Genomic DNA, 20,088 nt, shown 5'->3' on the forward strand with positions numbered 1-20,088 from the left:
TACTGCTCCAGTTTTAGTAAATCATCAAAGTGATTTCTTTAAAATTTAAGCTAACATCCTTGTTGAAGCATAGACCATGTTTTGTAGAAGGAAGGTCTGTTTCTAAGGGGAGTGATGGTCTGCCAGAGGGGGATGTAAAGATAGCCAGTTTAATATCCTTGGGAGTCTTGAACATGTTTGCAGTTTCTGATGCTCCAAGAATTAAAAGCCAGGATTTATCCTTTGAGGAAGCTGATGATGGCCCCATCAGGACCATTTAATTGTCAACATTAAAGATTTTCAATTTATGTTTGGCACAGAGATGAGAAAGTATGAAGTCACTGTTCAGGACTGAGGTTATAGCCTGTACTGCATACAGTCTGCAGTGAAAGTTCTGCAACTTGTGCTTCACATTTCCCCCTGAAAAACAGAGCCAGGTAGCATTTACTTTCTTGGACGTAAAGGTCTGTATTTTCCTTTTCTTTTGCTAGTTTAATAGTTTACTTGAAGTGCCTTCAGACTCAGTGAACACTGCTTAAGAAATAGGACCCGCAAATATCTTGGTGCACTGGGAAGCAGTCCAGGGCAGGGGAGAAGAGTTTGTTGTAAACTACTTTTGAGTCTCAGAGACTGGCATGTATTCTTTTTATATCTCCTGTACACTTGCGCAATAACTGAAGGATTCACTACTCATTGTCTCTTATGTTCGTGTAGGATAAAATGAACTGCCACTTTTTAAATCAAAATACAAACCTTGGAATGTTGCCTTTCCAGTGCAGAACTTGGCATTAATTGACCTGTTGCTGTACTTAAAATCCAATCCGCTGGAAAAAATACTTCATTTTGTTGATGGAAAATGTTCATTGCACAGAAGTATTTGAAAATACAAATTTTGCAATAAATTTTCTTATTAAAAGTACACACATTAGGTACTGCTGTGCTTCCCATGAGGCCAATGTGAAACCAGCACAGGCATCTGCTGTGTTTTAAGGTGCCCCAATGTTAATGTGTTTGTTAGATCAGAGCACATTTCCCCCTTGTCCCTGTTTACAGTGCTTCTTACACAACACCTTGCTGTCTCAAGAGTGCATTCTTTTTGCGTAAAACTACAGAGAAGGGATAAAAGACATGAAGGGGGGAGCACAAGCAGTGTGCAGAGAAAGCTAATGGGTGATGTATCCATGGATCACAGGAGAGTTTGTCTAAACTGTGCATTTCCAAAAATGTTTGTGGTTGGTAGGCAGTGAGCTACAGGCATTCTGCACACCAAGAGTGTTACCTTTGCAGCACACTATTTGTTAACACAGATAGAGTCTTGTCATGCTCCAAACAACATCTTTTTTTCTTTGGAATTACCAGAGTTGTCAGCTATGTCTAGATGTGTTGTTAAAAGGGATTGTTATTGTGAGCTGTTAGACTTTATTCTGGGAACAAAGGGAAAGAAGTCATTCAGTATGTGCCTTTTCTTGTTTTACAAGTGTGCTTCAAAATGCTAGGTAGAAATAATCTCCAGTGCTTTTATATTACTCCTAAGCCTTTTTAATAGAGTGTTTTTTTCTGTTAATTGACTTTCACACAATTGGTGTATTGAAAGACACACATATGCATAAACATATCTCTATACATAATATATATAGGTATATACACACTCACATCAGAGGCTTACATGCCAGCACATACTACACACATACATGCAAGTCCTGCACTCTTCCCTTCAGGACACATTACCTTCCTGTACTTGATGAAACACTGAAGGCTGTTGGCTGTGAGAGACTTGCTGAGCTCCCCTCCAAACCACTGCCAGGCCACATTACTGGCTTGTGTTTGAAGAGCTGGAAGAACAACTCGAGAGAGGAAATGTCTTCACTGATTTCTGAGAGACTTTGTAAAATAAGAGCAAGAAGGTCTCCATTAAGCATACAGCCCTGCAAAGAGGCATTGAAGAGTGGGAGTTATTTCCCAGCTCACACTAATTCTACTGGGCAATGGTATCTGTATCACTGGCAGTACTTGTACCACATTGAAAATGTTACAAAAGTGTGTCTGAAAATAACCAGCACAACTAAATTTACAGTTCTAGAGATAGAACTTCAGACCCTTTAACACACTGCTTTCTCACACTGCTTTTGTCACACAAAATACAGTAATAAAGTAGGAGTTTGAGGAGTAATAAACCTCAAAATTAGTATCAAGCATTTCCTCAGTATCATCACTGAGATGAGATCTTGGCTGACTCCTGAGTATAGGGAGCAGCTGACATTAAAGCCATTTCCCACCATGACACTGAGAAGGCAAGAAGGGAACAATAATTTTCAAAGATGTTTTTACAACAATGTTTTATTAAATATGAAAGAGCGTACATACAGGTGTAATTCTGAGGACATAAATTACACAAGGATTACAGGTTCTGTCAGAAAAGCACAATAATGAAACATTTTTACATTTCAAACTTTTCTTGTTAGCTTTAACAAATAAGTCTATTTCTGTTGCAAACAAGTAATGAGTGCTATTGAACTTTTTCAAATTCCCACAAAAACATCATGCTTAGTAGGATACTTCAACTATTGTAAATATGAAGTCAGAATTAGATTCCTAAATAACACGATGGAAGAGATTTACTACTTAATCAAGATAAATGACACACTGAAATAGGAGCCGAGACAAAATTGGTCATTCATTAGAAAAAAATTCCACTTCAGACACTATGTTTGAGTCTGCTTTCTTTACTTGCAGGAATAATCACTGTGATTAAATATAATGAGCAGAACTGGCCTAAAAATTTGTAAATGTAACCATCAAATTTTAGATGTGCTGGTTTTCACTGATTTTCCCACTGAAAAAAACCCCACATCCTCAGTTCTATTTCCTTAGGTTTCAAAAGGCTCTTCTGCAGAGGGCCAACCAAGCCTACGTATGATTTCCACGTCCTCCATGGTCATCTGCACTGCTGGCTACTGCATCCTACATATGTGTTTAGAGTCATCATCAAAGTACCAGACTGAGTTACCACTGAGATGTGAGAGCAGAACTAGTCTGTGCAAGTCCTAACACAATGGTTTTTTTTAAACTTCAGGTAAGCAGGAATGTAATTTCATCATAATGAAAGCTCTCAATTTGACACTCAGAAGACTACTTGGATAAAATACATAATAAGCATGTGGTTTGGGTTGTGTTGCTAGGGATTAACAGAGGTGCTTTAATATATTAATACAAACATTCACAGAGTGAATCAGACAAGCTAGTATTACTGCAGACTGTAGTCTAATTTCCAAAAGAAGTCGTGAAACATAATTTCTAAGAATGGCAACTTTTGTAACTAAGGACTTCACATTTATTTTTAAAACCACAAAAGTGGGGTAGTATTCCTGATATCTTTCAAAACATTCTGCAAAAAACACAGTTTGAGCCTGCAAACACTAGAATATACATACAAGCAGTCCCAGTGACCTCCAAGGTAAGCATTCTCATATGGCAAACTGCTGCAGGAATATCTTTGCTTTTTTTCAGAGAATGCTTAATAAAAGTGCAATATAGTGAAGCAAATAATCTAATTATTATGCCTTTATTATTAGATGAAAAATATTCAGATATTTTATAACTGTGCCTTTTGTAGGGCAGCATTCTGGATTGCCTAAAGCCAGACCACATTAGAAGAGGTAGGCAGCGTATGCCCACAAATTTTCTTTCCCAGGATGGCAACACCCTAAAGCAGTTCTGTGGTACAACCCCACCTACAGATAAAACATTGTGCTGCCCAGTCTCACACTTATTTCTGTTCTGACAGAAGTTGACATGTGGCTTGCTTTACCTTTCCACCCAGGCATGTTCTCCCTTTTGTCTGTTCGGCACCCTTCCCCACCCAGCCTGTTTTCTTCCTGAGATGTCTCAAGTACGTACATTAAGCTTTGGAACCTGAGAATTTGGAGGTATTTTTTGACACTAAGGGGCTGCATCTGTACTGTACCATGCTATCTCCTGCTATACTACTACAGTTACAGTATAAATCTCCTAACTACTTGATACCCAGTGCCTTTCCCACCTAAATAAAAAAACCCCAGCGTACCATTCAGCCATTGATATATGACACTTGCTCTAAAAGTGACCTTTGCCTTTCACAAGCCCTCTTTTCCAAACAGATATTGAGGGATCATTTCCAAAACCCCAGCTAGGAAAAACTCCTTGAAGTAAACAATTTCACACTAAAATAAGGAAAAATATATCTAAAAAATAACACTCCCCCAAAATTAAAACTTATATACAGCAAGAAAAAGGTGAGGTTTTTTCCTCACTCTTTTATCAGTTCTACATTACCTATAGATAAGCAATGTTATCACTAGGAGTTATGAATAGGAAAAATAAATCCAGTGAAGTAAATATCATGTTTTTTTTAAAACCTTTGAGAGATCAAGAAAATTCAGCAGTCAACTTTATTATTGTAACTAATTTCAACTCAGGCAGCAAAAGACTGTTTAAGCTTAATTCCCTATGATTCTGAGTATCCAATATAGATCTTTCAGCGCAGTCTAATAAGCCTTGTCACTGCACTTATAATCACCTCTGGGCACAAATTAAGTTTTCTATGGATGGAATTCAACCATGAACTCACTATTTATGCCTCTTGTTTTATGATTTGTTTTAGAATTCCTAATAGATTAAGCTGGTTTAATATTTACCACAAATTTGGTGCTATTCTTTAGCAAAACTGAGCTTTAACTGCAACTGCAATGCACATACATGTGTGTAAGAATTTATGTGATGAGTCTAACATACTAGAACAGAAATATTTAAAACATTAAAATTGTATCAGAACATTTTCTTATCAAGAATCTACACTGAAAAGATGTCAGTAAGGGTTATTTAATTTTGCATATTACACTTAAACTAAAGAAACTAAATCCTCTGGGTTCAATATAGTCAGGTTTTTTTTCCTATGGAATGGAAAATTGCCACTCAAAACTATGAAATTTTTGGACCTGTAGTGAGCTCTGATAACTATTTTGCGCACTCCTATTTATCAGTCAGAATTTTTTAGGAAATCAGTATTCTACATTGTGTGCTATGGACTGCTATGTCAATAGCTTGTATTTCTGTCTTTTCAGGCTTTTTCCCTACTTAACTGAGGTCTAATTCATGGCAACTTCTGGGAGAAAAGGTAACTGGATCGAGATGCCTATGTCCATGTGTATCTATTTTAAAGAGAGTGGATATTCTCCATTCACATCCTACAACTATTCTAGTGATTAGCCCTGTAGAAGCCAATAACAAGTGACAGATAACAACCTCAAACAATTTCACTCCAGGACTATTTTGAATTGTTGTGGGTTTTGAAAAGAAAGAACAGCTTTTTGTGAAAAATTTCATTTCATGTGAGGTGTATTAAACTTGTAAATTGTGAACTGAACTGGTACAAAACAATGCCTGACAAGTGCAAAATCATGAACAAAATGCAATCATAAAACAGTCCGATGATATATCCAACTCAAAACACTTGCAGCCCAGGTTTCTAGGTCATCAAAATACCAAAGGTACAGATAGGTATTTTTTAAAATCACTCAATGATTACAGGGCTCATTCTGGTGAATTGAAAAGCTGTAACTTTCTGGCAATGTGCTAAATGTCTATCTGTATCTTTAAGTTTTTAAGTGAACTTAAAAGCTGATGCATAGTATGGAAATAAGGATTCTTCACAAATTCAGCTGTTCCCAGACAAATACCACATTTATGCCATGCCACAGAGTTTTTTAACTGGGCAATAGTTTTCTGCTGTTTAAGTTATACACAGGCCTGAACAGTCTCCTCCTGTTGTATAAGAAAAAGACAATCGAGATTTAGAAATATTTGCTGGAGCAGGTGAAGGTGGGGAGGTTGTAGCCCATGCTGGCCTCCAGGGTTTCTCAGTGGAAGAGGATGTACAGTACAGCTGTATCACCATTTTGTTGCATGTACGGATGGTACATTGTCAAATTTTAATAATGGGCACTTAGCAACTGAGACAGTTTAGAGAATGACCTTTCAATTTAATTAAAACTGTAAAATGGCTTCACATTTCTGGGATTAACCTTTTTAGATGGAAACAGATGTTCCAGAACGGGATTAGATTGCAAATGAATGGTCCCTCGATTTAGAAACTAAGCAGCTGTAAAAAGCTACAATTTCAAAACATAATTAAACTGGTCAATTTTATAGTTTCTACAGGCTGACTGCTAAATGATACAAAAATATTGTAGTATTTTGAGTCCTTTGAAGATCTGCTCAGTGTAACATGATTAATATCTTCCAATAGAAAAGTGGTTGTTAGCATTTACTTCAAAAAAACCCATATTGTTTTGGGAGTGGGTAATTTAAATGTAATGGACAGTAAGATCACTTTTAACTTTTAACTTTGCATTAAATTACATTGGCCTTCTTGTAAACATAAGCCTGTGATTTTCACATCTCACTCTCTCACTAGCAACGGAAATGTCTCAAGTTAGAATTATGTTTGGATTATATATTGATATACATTAAATACAGGGTACATAAGAAAAATCTTAGCATGTTTTTTTACAGGGCACCCAACTAAAATCTTTACAAAAGATAAATAGTCATTCTTCCATGTAACAGACAGAGATGCCACTTTTATAAATGTACCCTTATGTTCACTCACCCATAAAATAGTAAACAAATCAACTTTTTAAACCATTTTTTATAAATTATTAAAGTATTTTTACTGACACTCTGCAACAATATACAAAAATAATACTACAAGAGTACCGATCGGTCTGGCCTACCCCTCATTCCACAGAAAAGCAGAGGTTATGGGGGGATGTTTGGTAATCAATCATCGCTGTAGATGTCTCCTGCAAACGGTAGGTGTACGTGGCTGCCCGTGACGTTGGGAAGTCGAGAGAGATCAGGCAGGTTCTGGATGCGCGACCTGAGCTCTTTCCGTACTTGGGACACTCTGGCTAACTTGCGTTTGTACTCCTGTAATGCAGAAGAATCCAATATGAGGTTTTATTGCCGTTACCATCCCTACTACTTACTGCACCTGTGATTTTCCAAACTAAGTATTCCTTCTGCAAGTTAGGTAAATAGCCTTCAACAGGTGAGAACCCAGAGATCTGGGTATTTAGGCACAGGTATCAGCTCTAGCATTTTCCCAGCAATGGACTTCAAAAGCATAGCCATGGGATTATTTAGCTTTAAATTCTAAGAACATAAATGCAAAACAAGGAAGACAATCCCAGCTAACACAACCACAGGCTTTTCTCCATGTAACTAGGAAAACAGGATTATTCTTAAAACTTAATTAAGGATAGTTATTACACATATTCAACTATCAATAACAAAGGCTGGACGGATAAACTTACTGATGACAAAGAAGTTACTTTCAGCTGAAATAATAAAAACCAACCAAATACCCCCTGACTAGTTCTAATGGGTCCCACCAAGCTGATAAATGACAAGTATTTTGTATTAACTTTTATAATAAAAACCTTATTTCCTCAGTACATTTATGGATTTAACCCTGGGTTTCCAGAAACTTCTTGAATTGGGAATTTAGGATTTCATATTGTGTTGGAATACAGCTCAAACCACTCACAATTGATATATTTAATGACTATGAGGCCCTTTTCATTTGAAAAAACATTATATAAAGTTCAACATTGTAAATCAGTGCACTAGAATATAGTCAGTGGTCACCTCTTAAGAACACGAGACATAATGGAGAAGAATACCAGCTTTTATAAAATGAAAACAGTTATTCCAAAATATAAGAAGATTAATGTATATAATTCACAGGAATATTTGAATTTCAAATACTTGGAAACTGTGGAAAGCAGAAGAAACTAAGGACTACCAGACAAAGCAGTGCTTCATGAAAAAATACCACAATTCACAACACATCAAATGCAGATGCTTTCTAGTGTGGCTGCAGGTTTTGCTGCAGCCTGAGAATGGCTGGAAGTAACAACGCAGAGGTAATCCACAACTTGGATAATCAGCCCATGGAAAACCAAGATCTCATAACTATAACCATTTTTAAATAACAGTGGGGGAAAATTCTACATGATCCAGCAACAGTAACAAATATAAACACTTGATAATTCCAGCAAGTATGAAAACACTGTACAAATGTCTATAAAAGGTAAGAATCGAGCTGTTTCTTTACAAGCTCTAAACATAATTTTAAATATGTTACTATATTGTTAATAACATGGAGTAATAAGGAAGAATAATGAAAATACCTTTTGGTAGTAGAACCAATGCAGTAGAAAAATGTAGTAAAGAATGTTAGATAATTGGGACATGATCAAATTATTGGACAAGGTCCAACACAAATTTAAAAAGTTTGCAACTACATGACCTTCTTATCAAAGGGAGAAGAGAACCAGGAGATACCTTAAATTCTTAATAAGAATCATTATGAGTAGCTAAAAAATTATCAAATCTTTACATAGGAGAAAGAAAAAGTGTCCCTGAATTAGGATCATCGATTTCTTGGTATAATTTATATTTCAAATTCAAATATTACATGCAGATTCTAATGAGATACTAAACACAGTGAAAATACTACAGATGCCCAGTCAGTAGAACTGTAAACACTTGGTAACAGTACACAGGGTAAAGCAGCATTTATTTTAGGATACAGGTGGCCAAAGAAGTCTTACAACTTCTTTGAGTCCCTTGGTCCTGTGAAAACTTGCTCCCAGTTGTCCAAAATGTTCTCTTTGGTGCAAGTGACTTCTGGACATGGCTGTGGAAATGAAGGTCTGTATCCTGACACTGTATCCCTATACTAATGCCCAAAGACCACAAATACTTCACTGTTTCATACCTGATTTTACAGCAGCATCCAGAGGCCTCACTGAGCAGACTCTGTGCAAGTAGTCTTTTTCCAGCATGTAAAAGGCCAGTCTCAGGCATTCTCACTATGCATTTTTGTCCAGGGTGCAGAGACTCCTGACTATTATTTTAGGGAATAGATTTTAATGCAAGAGGACAAGACTAGCTTCAGGTTTCATTGTTTACTAAAACTACCATTTTGGGGCTATACAGAATAGTAGTCAACTAGAATCCCTATTTTCAGAAGCAGGATGCCTGGAGATTGCTCACTGGGCGATGAGGATTTTGAGGAAGCTAGGTGATCTTGTGTCCACTGTGAAAGATGTACTGCTACACAGAAGAGGATGAGCAGAATTGTAAGCAGAATCAATATACTCAAGAGGCCTAAAAATCATAAAATATATTAACTATAAAATCCCTCCTGCAGATAATTCTTGTAAAGAGCTGAATCCTGCCCAAGTTCATTCTCTATCAATGAGGAATGTAAAGCCACAAATTGGTATCCCTTCACAAGCTTGAAGCCTGAAGTTAGGCAAATAGACACAGTCACTTAGCAACAGACCCAGCAGATATAATCTTGCTAGACTTTACTCCAAAACCTGAAAGGTGCCTTATATTAGATTGTCAGTTCCTTGACTCCCTTGAAGTTCCCTTTAGCTGATAATAAATCATTTCCATAACAACATTGCATTTCTGACATCCAGCGTTTTCCATATAAATCTGCCTGGGACTTGTTGCCTAGTGACTATCAGCTTGATCAATACTACTAACAGTAGGTTCCTTTTCCTCACTAAGGAAAATGTTCTCATAAATTGTGTCTCCCACATAACACAGTCATCTTCCTCTCACCAACATCTCTGGTGTAATGCACTCTAGGGAGACAAAATTAGTTCCTTAAGCCTTCTCAGAAATGTGAAACTCAGAAAATTTGCTCAAAGTTTTTACTGCAAAACTAGAGTAAAAAAAAAAAAGTAAGGTTTTATAGTTGATTCTATTATTGATGCAGTATAAATTACAGAATGCAATTTTAATCCAATTTTGGTAATCCAAAGTATATGTGAGATCTGAAACTACAGGTTAGATGCTCACAGCAATCCTCCTCCACAAAGAGAAAAATTATTCACCTACCCAGAGCACCTAATTTCCCATGACACTCCTGAAACTATTCTAGAAATCACCGTAGATGTCCAGTTTTTATGACTGGTGAACAGGTCCAAAAGAGGACTGATTTTCAAGTACAGTGACTCAGCAGTTTTAGAGGTATTTGCAAGGCAGCTGCTGTTCACAGTTTGATTCTATTTAAAATCACTAGTCTCTTCTGAAAGGTTGGCTTGTGTATTTTTACAACTGTTATTATAGTCCTGGCATGACCTAAGTAGTCCTGGGCTGCTGGAATACAAGCATTAAGTACTCATTATCAACAACACTCACTGTATGTACAGCCTTTACTGTTTTATCATAATAGCATGCACATGTACCTACAACCTTTTTCCTCAGTGTGTATGTTGGGAGTGTGACAATGAAAGCAGAGAAGTGGGAACTGGGATATCTAGGTGTTATTTCTAATATCGTTACTCCATTAGAAATGCTGGACGTTATACAACCAAGTAACAATTTAATCCTGTTTTTGACACTTCTAACTGTGGAAATCCTCATGGAGAATTTCAATTTGATTGCCACTATGCTGATTTTAAGATAAACTTCAAATTAACCCTGTACAAATGAGGCAAGATTTGCGATATTTATTTCAGAGCGTCAAGGACAGGCAGAAGTATGATGCTTTATTTTGTTACACTGAGCTTAATTTGCATTTCTTCCTACCTATGGAGAACCTTACTTTTAAGATATATGGGCAACCTGATGTTTGGAATTAAGGCCTCTTCAATTTCTCCAGTGGCTTAAGCTAACACTACTTTCAGGCAATATTTGTTTTTACTTCCAGTCATAAAAGCAGGTTTATGACGTAATTAGAACTTATTTTGCTCATTAGAGTCCCACCAGTTATTACAATTTCCATTATTTGACAGTGTCTATGGATGATTTGTGAAAGCAATGCTAATAACATATGGATTCAGAATCTAGATTAATAGTGATTCTCTATCAAAAAGTACCAGGCAAAAAAGCCAAATAATTTTTGAAAAGACATTACAGACATCATAAATAATAAAAATGTGGGCAGGTCAAACAAGCTGTGCACTGCAGAGAATATATTCCTTTCCAAATAAAATAGATCTTTATAAAGATGTTCTGCAATAGGAAGGGGCTACAGATAAAAAACTTCATGGATATGCTTTCCCTTTATAACACTGATATGTCTTTGAACCTTCATCTGATCCCTGAGGCTATGGGACGCAACAAAATACCATGTGGTAGAACATGTGTAGCAAAGTAAGATTAAAAGGTTTGCAGGAAAGAGAAGTATTTAATCTGCACCCTCGTTAGCTACAGAGAGGTAAGGTGGAAATAAATACTTCAATACAGAAAAACAAAACCCAGACGTTTAAAAGGCTTTAAAGGTGCTGAGGGCATGTGTGTACACCAGTATCCATGGCCTGTATGAACACAGTATTTAAAACTGAGATCTCTGACTTTCTAGGTCCATTCCAACCTTCAGTTTCAGGTGCAGATGTCGGAGCTGCACCACAGAGCAAAGGTTTCTCCTGTCCTGTGTCCAACAGTGCAGAAACTACTAGAACTCTTCAAAGGTTCAGATGAAAGCAAATGTCACATGATGGCCTGATATCTAGATTCTGAAGTTCAGAATCACATTATTTATAGACTCTTACCTTGCTAGATTCTATCTCACCCAGTTTGGGTATTTTTCTGCAAGGAAGACTGACAACTAGACTTAGAGGACTCAGGTAAGCCTCACTATCACCTTGGAAAACAGATCAGCAGGGTTAAATTTTGCACTGCCTTAAAAATCTGGCATGGCTCACATTTGTCACCAGTACAATTAGAAGCTCAACCTATTTACCAGTGTTTAGGATAAATGAAACCCTGAAATAACTTCTAAAGACTGAACCAATATCCACAAGCTTCACACACAAGGTAGAAGAACTAAGGACAGTTATGACAAGCTTAGAAAGGATGGACTTGGCTAACCTTCCATTGCACATTGCCTATTTCCTAGAAAATATATTTCTGGAAGCAAGCTTCAACTTTTTAAATATGTTAATATCTAACTGTTTTGCATTTGATGTTGCCAGGTTTTGAACTAAGTAAATAGCACTGAAGCAATGAGCAACTTTGTGTTGACTGCTTTGTTTATTTTGTTTTGTTCTATGCACTGCCTCATGCATTACTCACTGTACACATTATTCTGTGCAGAGATTTACTAATAGTCTCAGGTTTTTAATGGCAAGCTTCACCATTACAAAGTACAATTTATTCTTCAGACACCTTCTTTAAACTGACAGATGAAAATGAAATGTATCCTCTAATTCCAGGTATCTCATTTTTTCTTAGTACTTAAAATTTCCAACAAATTAACACTTCAAAGAAATTTCCGAAGTTAAAGTATTACAGACTCCTCAGCTTGTCTGCAAGTGAAGAAATAGGAAGCAATCAACTGAGAAGTTTGAAACCCACAAACTAAATTAGTGACCATCTGGGGAAAGCTTGATTATGTGACTTTGCCTACCATCAACTGTTATGCTGTGGTACAGCACACACTGAAATACACTGCAGACCTTCAAACCACAAATTCCTGTCTGGAACAGCAGCAGATAGAAACAAAGCATTTTATCAGGACACTTCCCATCTGAAGTGTGACTATCACAAATCACTTCTCAGTGGCCACAAATTACTTTTCCTATTTCTTGAAATGCAATGTTTGTCCAGCTCCTTCCAGCCTAAAACAGTATCTCAAATCTCATTCACTGCAGCCTTGATTCCTGGTCTCCATCTCCATTCCTGGAACATTGCTCCTAGAACCAACCTTTGTCCAGGAAGGATGTTCAATGTCTCTCAGACTCCTATCACAGCTCTATTCTGACACAATACAAACACTCGCAACTGGTTTTTGCCTATCTCTTCCCATTTCTAGCTTTTCAGATTCTGATCTAAATTTCTCCCTCTTCAGTCCTGGTCTCCATTTATCAGTCTCTCTACAGTTCTGGTTACGCCTGTTTCTTCCCAGTCCTGTACTTGGCCTGTCGCTATCCTCCACCTTTATAATATCTTCATCAGATCTATTACCTCACATCAGTTTTTGTTTCCATTGTCTTAGCCGAAATGAATTCCAGTTTATTTCAGTCCTACATGGTATTACACCCTTCTGGCTGGTCACTCCCTTCTCAGCCAGCTAATCTCCTCTTCCATTTTTTACTGTAATGTCTAGTCCTGGATCCCTTCTTAATCTTCACAGCTTCTGGTGCCAAATTCCATATGAGTTTATCCAAGTTCTGCATTCAAACCTATTGGTTCCCATCTCCCCATTATTTAGACACATGGGAGCCAGGGACAACCCATCCATGGAAGAAGTTTGCACATCACAGACAGCAAAGGGGCCAAGCAGCACATGGCCAGCATAGAGAACAACTGTACATGGTTGCAATTGCAGAAGTCTTCTTTAGCCCAGGCTGGAAAACTCTCTGGCAGACATCTTCACAGAAGTTAGTAATGTTTTAAATAATCTCTGATGAGCATAATAAAAGGTTTTTTCCAAAGGCCTCTAATTTCATTAAATTCATTTTCATTAGCATATTAAAATGCATGTCCCCTCAGATAAAAGGATTTCCCCATTTCATAATAATATGAGAAAAAACACAAATTAATTAACTCAAGGCTAATTTTTAAGACCATTTTATTATAAACTTGTCTTTAGCCTTTCTGTTGAAGATTATGTTGCCAAAAAAGTCGCTCAATGTTTGGAAAAGTAGAAGAAAACAAAATGGGACTTGCAAGCCTTCAGGGAGGTGATGGAGTCACCATTCCTGGAGCTGTTCAAGAGGCACTTGGATCTGGTAGTGGGTGATGTGGTTTAGGGGTTACAGTGGAAGAGCTGAGTGACAGTTGGACTGGATTAGCTTGAAGTTCTCTTTGAATCTTGATGATTCTATGAGTAAACCTAATTAGCAGGGATATTACTAGGCTGTCTTGCTTTATATTTATCTCCCCTCAATCATAAAAGGTCCAGGGTGATGAATATTAATTCAAAAAATATATAACTATATAAAGACACCGATTTAATTAGTCAATCTCTACAGGACTATGATTTAATTTAAAGCATTCCAGGATGGCAGATATGAACAGCAGCTGAAATGAAAGATGCCTGCCTAAGGTTACACTTGGTCTACTTGTGTTTTATTATCTGAGACAGCATTTATTTAGCCATTATAATAAATTCAAAGCTACACACTTCCAAGAGATGCTTAAATTAAACTGAATTCTTAAGTTTCAAACACTGGCTGACAGAATGAAGCTTTGGAAAACTTCTGATGATAAGTAATCAAGTACTTCAGAACAATTCTGAGCAATTTTTCTCAAATACTCAAGTTGCTACTCGGCACAGGCACACAAGGAATAAAGCAGAACAGTTTTGAAAATAAGAAAAAAATTAAATGGCTGGAGGCTTATAGATAGCTTCTTGAAGTTTCACCTATTCATGGAAGATCTACATGAAATCCAAATTAAAGGGCATCAGTGTTTAATTTTAGAAAAATTTAAAATGAGTGAAGAATTTTGATGGTCTATTAGAAAAGCATGCCTTAAACAATGCATTTAAGAACAGCTGTGCAAAGACTTCAGGCTCAAATATTTACTGTACCTAAGAGATAAACTATAAAAATTTGGATGTGTCAGATGCACATTCCTCAGTTCATGCATCCCTTCCCTGTAGGTCATTCCAACAGTCTCAGTTTCAACTTCAGATTTCACATGTGCAACTCTCATAAGTGTTGAACCGCAAAAACGTGGACTGTGTAGTTCATTATTTAGCAGACACAAATGGACATCTTAAAGCATGAAACTGCTGTAAAGCTAAGACTACTTGTACTTATTTTGAAGATGACAGGGAATCTGAGAATGAAAATGAACACTGCAGGTCACTAGGAGGGATTTATCTATTGCTAGCCAGGTCACAACTCTCTCAGATCTTTATCAAAGACAGATCTACGTAATGTAGAAGTATAAAACCTAGTTTTATTGTAGCAAGGCGAAGCACTAGTAGCAGTCTAATCCAAGCAGCATAGAACTTAAAGCAGGGTAACACATATAGCTGTTGCAGCTGCAGTACAGAACCACTCAGTGTTAACCTGTGGGCAAGAAAGAAAATAAGAAAGCATTCTAGTGACCTGAGACTGGGTATTAGCTTTATTTAGGGTGAAATAAATAAAGGCAGTGAAGATAGAGGACCCCAAATTTCTGCTACAGGTGAACCCACACTGGTGACCTTGTTCATTTAAATAATCTATCAGTGTAAGGTCTATCTGTGCAAAACTGGTCTTGGACATTTTGAAGAAGTATTTCCAACTACCTTTTTTTTTAATAATTCATGTCCATCTTTTCTAAGTTCATAAAATATTCCTATCCAACTCAAACTAAGAGCTGTGAAAGAGCCACCTTAAATTTCAAAACAGTCTTACTTTAAAAGCATGTGATTTTTAAAGATTTTTAATGATAGTTCTCAAAGGAAGTCAAAAAATGCTATGGGCCATGCAATATGTGTTTGTTTCCAACATTCTAATGAATTTTATCAGCTAGACAGTTTCATATTACACTTGTCAACTCATTCTCACAGCTTCATTAAGTAGGTTGAACCATCCATTTTAGATACCTGGATTCTCAAGAGGAGCATTAAGTTACAGCTCAAAGATTAGCATTCCCAGGCCTGATTTGCTTAATGGCAGTTGTATATGCTTAGTGTCAATTGATAACTGAAACTAAAGTTTACATGACTAATTAGAGCAATTCTGTAAGACAAATTGTTGATATGCCGCGTGGTGATTTCTGTGTTTTTCTCTCATTTTGTGTGAAATAGACATTTCAGATGCTGTGTTCAGCAATGGGGATGGGAGCATAAGAAAGGTAAAGCAGCAAAGGAGAACCACACAGCAGCAATAGATATTCTGATTTACTTGCGTCTCAAACACCCTGCAGAAGTATCTCCAGTGAAAACTCTACTATGCATGAAGCAAGCCAACAATTGCACCTCTTCCATGACCAAAAAGAATCATAATCTAAATTTTCAAAAAAAGCATGTAGATACAAGTTCTATAATTTAAAAAATTGTAGAAAAAAGTGCTTTTCAAGAAAGTGCTTACCCTCAAGCTTTAAAATATTATTAAAAATATTATAAATAAATAAAATTACTAGATAAAACTGCCTTAGAAAAGTTATACCAATAGAGAGCACAGAACAATTCCAAGAAAAATTCATAATGAAAAAGTCCCTTATCAATCAACCAATTTCAGGCAGCAAATTTGGCACACCCACATGTTTTTTACATTTTAAAAACCCAATTCCAAATTGCTCAAATTTTTACCCAATTCCAAATTGCTCAAATAGCTGGTTTTATTTTATAACAAAAAAGGTGTAAAAAGCAGTTGTCAGGGAAGAAATTATGAGAAATCAGAGGGAAAAAAAGGTCTAGAGAGAGAGCAGAAGACAGAACAAGTAAATAACATTACAAAGAACACGGAAATATATTTACAGTGTTTTTTGCAACTCTTCTTTCCCATCATGAACTACATTGTTCCCAAAAGCCTACAAATTACAATAACCTGACTAATGCACATCTTTCTGTGATCTACTGATAAAACATGTATCCCAGGTTAGCAACCACAGAATTACAGAATTTTGGTGAGTTGGGAGGGACCCACAGGGAACACTGAGTCCAACTCCTGCCCAGGACCATCCCCAAGAGTCACACCATTGTGCCTGAAAGCATTGTCCAAACACTTCTTGAACTTGTCATGCTTAGTGTTACAACATTATTTCAATCTAAAATATCTTAGCTCTTTAAAGCACCTTTCTTTCATTCAAGCCACCTATAGTTCACTAAAATGATCTTTAAAATCATTATCCTAGTTTATATAGAACTCTAGGAGTATCTGTGGGGGTTTCCATTCTGTATGTCTGTATTCCTGTCCAGTTGTGGATGAAATGACCTTGGAAGATCAGGTCATGAGGCAAACTTAGTAAGTAAAATGTTGTTACAGTAATTTACTACTAAGATATTTGCAAACAAAATCATGAGTAATTCAGTAAACTTGTTACTGGGAGGAAAAAAAACAAATGATGCAAGCAATTCCTTCAGTCTTCATGTTTACATAGTGTCAAAAGAAATAGAATTATACAAAGCAGTAAATCACTTAAATTCCCTTTTTTGCCATGTGCTTCTTGCATGATAAAATGCAAGTCACTTAGGTATATTTTCACTAAGTTCATTACCCTGAGTTTCTTGCATGACAGACACTTCAATCTTCTCTCTTATTCACACTAAATCTGCTCTCACAAACTTGATACTGCTGTAAATTTGCACCAAGGGTTCTAGAGAAAACCTCAGGCTCTACTTCCAGTTGCACAGCCTAAAATAAGAACTTGCACAACCTCTCTTTTTAAAAGTTGTTTTTCTTGACAATGTCTTAGAAAAGCAGGGTTTTAGCAGATTTGCTGTCCAAATTAACGTCCAAAGTAAAGACATGTCTAATTTCACTGGTGAGCTGCTTCAAATTCTCTCAGAAAACAAGACCTGAAGTAGCAATGGAAACAGCACTCTTGCTTGCAGATAAGGGCTTACCATGGTAGCAAACGGAATTGAATACAAATCCATAATACATGGCTAGTATAGCAATTTAAGAACTTTTTTATTAATTGTCTATCCCTACTTGCTCTTAAAACCTTTAAGGCTGGTCTCTCCACTGACTCATGTTTCCAGATCTCTTGTAAATGGGAAGTCTGAAAGAAAAATAAAAATAAAGTACACCCAGCATGTGATGACAAGGGAAACAAAACCAGCAGGTCTGAACCTGCAGCTGATGTTTAGGCAAGAGCTGGACTGACTGGCTGGCACAGCAAAATCTGCCTGTCAAGACCTGTTTAAGATTTCTGTGTGCTGGAGATGATCTGTGGCAGGCTAGAGAGTGTGGTCATGAAGAACTACGGAAATGCCATCTGGGTATATGTTCCCAGCCTATGTTGTCATTAAATAGAGGGACTGAGTATTAGGCCTGGGTGTGCCACTTTTCTATTACTCTGCAATGCAAGGTCATGGGAAAAGGCAACCTTTCTCCACGTAGGGTGGGAAACATAACAAAATTATTTACTATTTGGCCATGACTTACAATAAAATGTAAAGATTTGCACACAAGATACCATCTTAAAGAATAATCATACAAGTCACCATGCATTTCAAATTTTTACCATTTTTTTAAAAGGGCTTGCCCTATAAAGTGAAAGGTAGTTTCTCTACTGACACCCCTCAAACCCAGGCTAGCCAGGCACCACAGGCTGACAGGCTCAACAGCCCAAATGAGTCCCTCAGTGACCCCCAGCCATCTCTAGCTGGTTTTTGATGGTGCAATAGCATAGCAGAGGAACCCATGCTGAAAGGGCAAGTAACTGCTGATGGAGCAGAAAGAACACGTCTGTTCCCCACTTCCACAGCTAAAAAAAACCAAAATCACCTTTTTGCCACTTTTCAGGGAAAGTGACTTGCTCATAGCTATCTAATCAAGAGGAGTCAAGACCACAGGATCAAATAAAAACAGCAAAAAACCTCTCCCCACAGTAATTCATGTGTAGGTGGAAAGCTGCAACTGTGTAGGGCATATTTCATTATGTTTCCAAATGAACTGAAGTTTGAAGGAGAAAGTTCATTGTGCAACATGTTAAAAGCTGTCTGACATAATATAAAAGCATGCTAGCTACTGCAATGTTATAAGAAAAAAACATTGGTAATCACACGTGTGCCATGAAAAAGTGAGCAACATGCTTTAACAAGTATGTCTGTATGCAACAGCAGAAAACTTCTCTGCCATTAAACATTTTGAGGGACATGAAGAATGTGTCTCCTGAGGAAATTATTTCAGTGAGACTCTGGACTTCGCAGCATTCTCAGAATTGCACAGTATTCCTCCCTCCTACCGCAGTACTAAGAGCCTGCCTGCTGACCCTCACAACAGTTTGTCTTTGGTGGTATGTTTTCCACCAGTAGTTTTGTTTTCACTGAAGCTCTAATGAAATTCAGTATTTTCCAGCAACCTCCTCTTACTGAAATTTGGGCACTGGCTCGCATGCAGAAAATAAATATGTTCTAAGTCTTAAATCACATAAAACATTTATGACTTCTTAAATTCAAAATATATATTCTTAAATAGTAAGCCTTTATCAATTACATTGAAAGATGCAAATCTGGAGTTCGTACTCACCATTTCAATAACTGAAGATTGTAAAACCTACATTATGAACATCAGCCTTTATTACTCTTGGTATATTTAAGTGTACCTTCTGTAAAGTCTCTTGCTATTTTAGATATAAACCTAACTGGATGTTAGCTATTCAGATTCAAGAAGACAATGAATACTTTCAGGTAAATCCCAACCCGAAGTTCAAGTGACCAAGATTATTCTACAGCCCACACACGGATTTACCCTCAGAAGCCTAAGAATTATTCCTTACTATTTAACAGAAACACAAGGTTGAAACCTACAGCTGCCATTGAGCACATACAATTTTTCTAATCATGCTGCAAAAGAACCTCAATTTTCCACTGACTACAGCAGCTGCTATTGAGCATGGCTTCAAGGATTTGGGGCTAGGACAGTTGCTGACTTATATATGCACACACAGAGTGCAGAGGACACTAATAGAATATGTGAGATGCTCCTAGTCAGCAGTGAGAGGAATCCTCTCTATCTTAAACTGTTAGAGTTGAAAAAAAATTATGCTAATAATTTTGTGGTTTACCTATGGATCAACACAACCATTTTCAACTGGCTTAAAAGCAGTTGCATGATCCAATATTAATAACACTGATTAGCCAAATAATAAAGCAGCATACTTTTGGGACTCAAGGACTAAGTACAAAGCATAACTCTACTGGTGTGTGGATTGGGAAAAAAAAGTAAGACCTCGGTGTTCCAGAAAAGTGGATTCTTCTCTTTGCACAAAGCAGAAGACACTAATCAGCCAGAAGGTAAAAAAGATTTGAGGTGCTCTTTTCTAGAAATGCTGAGAACATGGATACAAAACAGCTGCAGATTACATTTTCAATGACATTAGGATGACTTCCCCTTACAGGCACTACAGTAAGGGAATGCATTAACAATCCATATA

General features: G+C 37.0%; 1 protein-coding gene across 2 annotated transcripts in view; it reads right to left on the reverse strand.

The window, feature by feature from the left end:
• Nucleotides 1-2,298: 2,298 nt before the first annotated feature.
• The window catches only part of RPRD1A (regulation of nuclear pre-mRNA domain containing 1A), a 43,471-nt gene continuing 25,681 nt past the window's right edge, over nucleotides 2,299-20,088 (reverse strand). For both annotated transcript variants that reach the window (XM_059856859.1, XM_059856864.1), the window contains exon 7: nucleotides 2,299-6,945. In XM_059856859.1, coding sequence (XP_059712842.1) covers nucleotides 6,796-6,945 — 150 coding nt within the window. In that variant the 3' untranslated portion in view covers nucleotides 2,299-6,795. The remainder of the gene's footprint in view (nucleotides 6,946-20,088) is intronic.

This window comes from Haemorhous mexicanus, chromosome 1 (assembly GCF_027477595.1).
Source record: "Haemorhous mexicanus isolate bHaeMex1 chromosome 1, bHaeMex1.pri, whole genome shotgun sequence".
In the NCBI taxonomy this organism is placed as follows: domain Eukaryota; kingdom Metazoa; phylum Chordata; class Aves; order Passeriformes; family Fringillidae; genus Haemorhous; species Haemorhous mexicanus.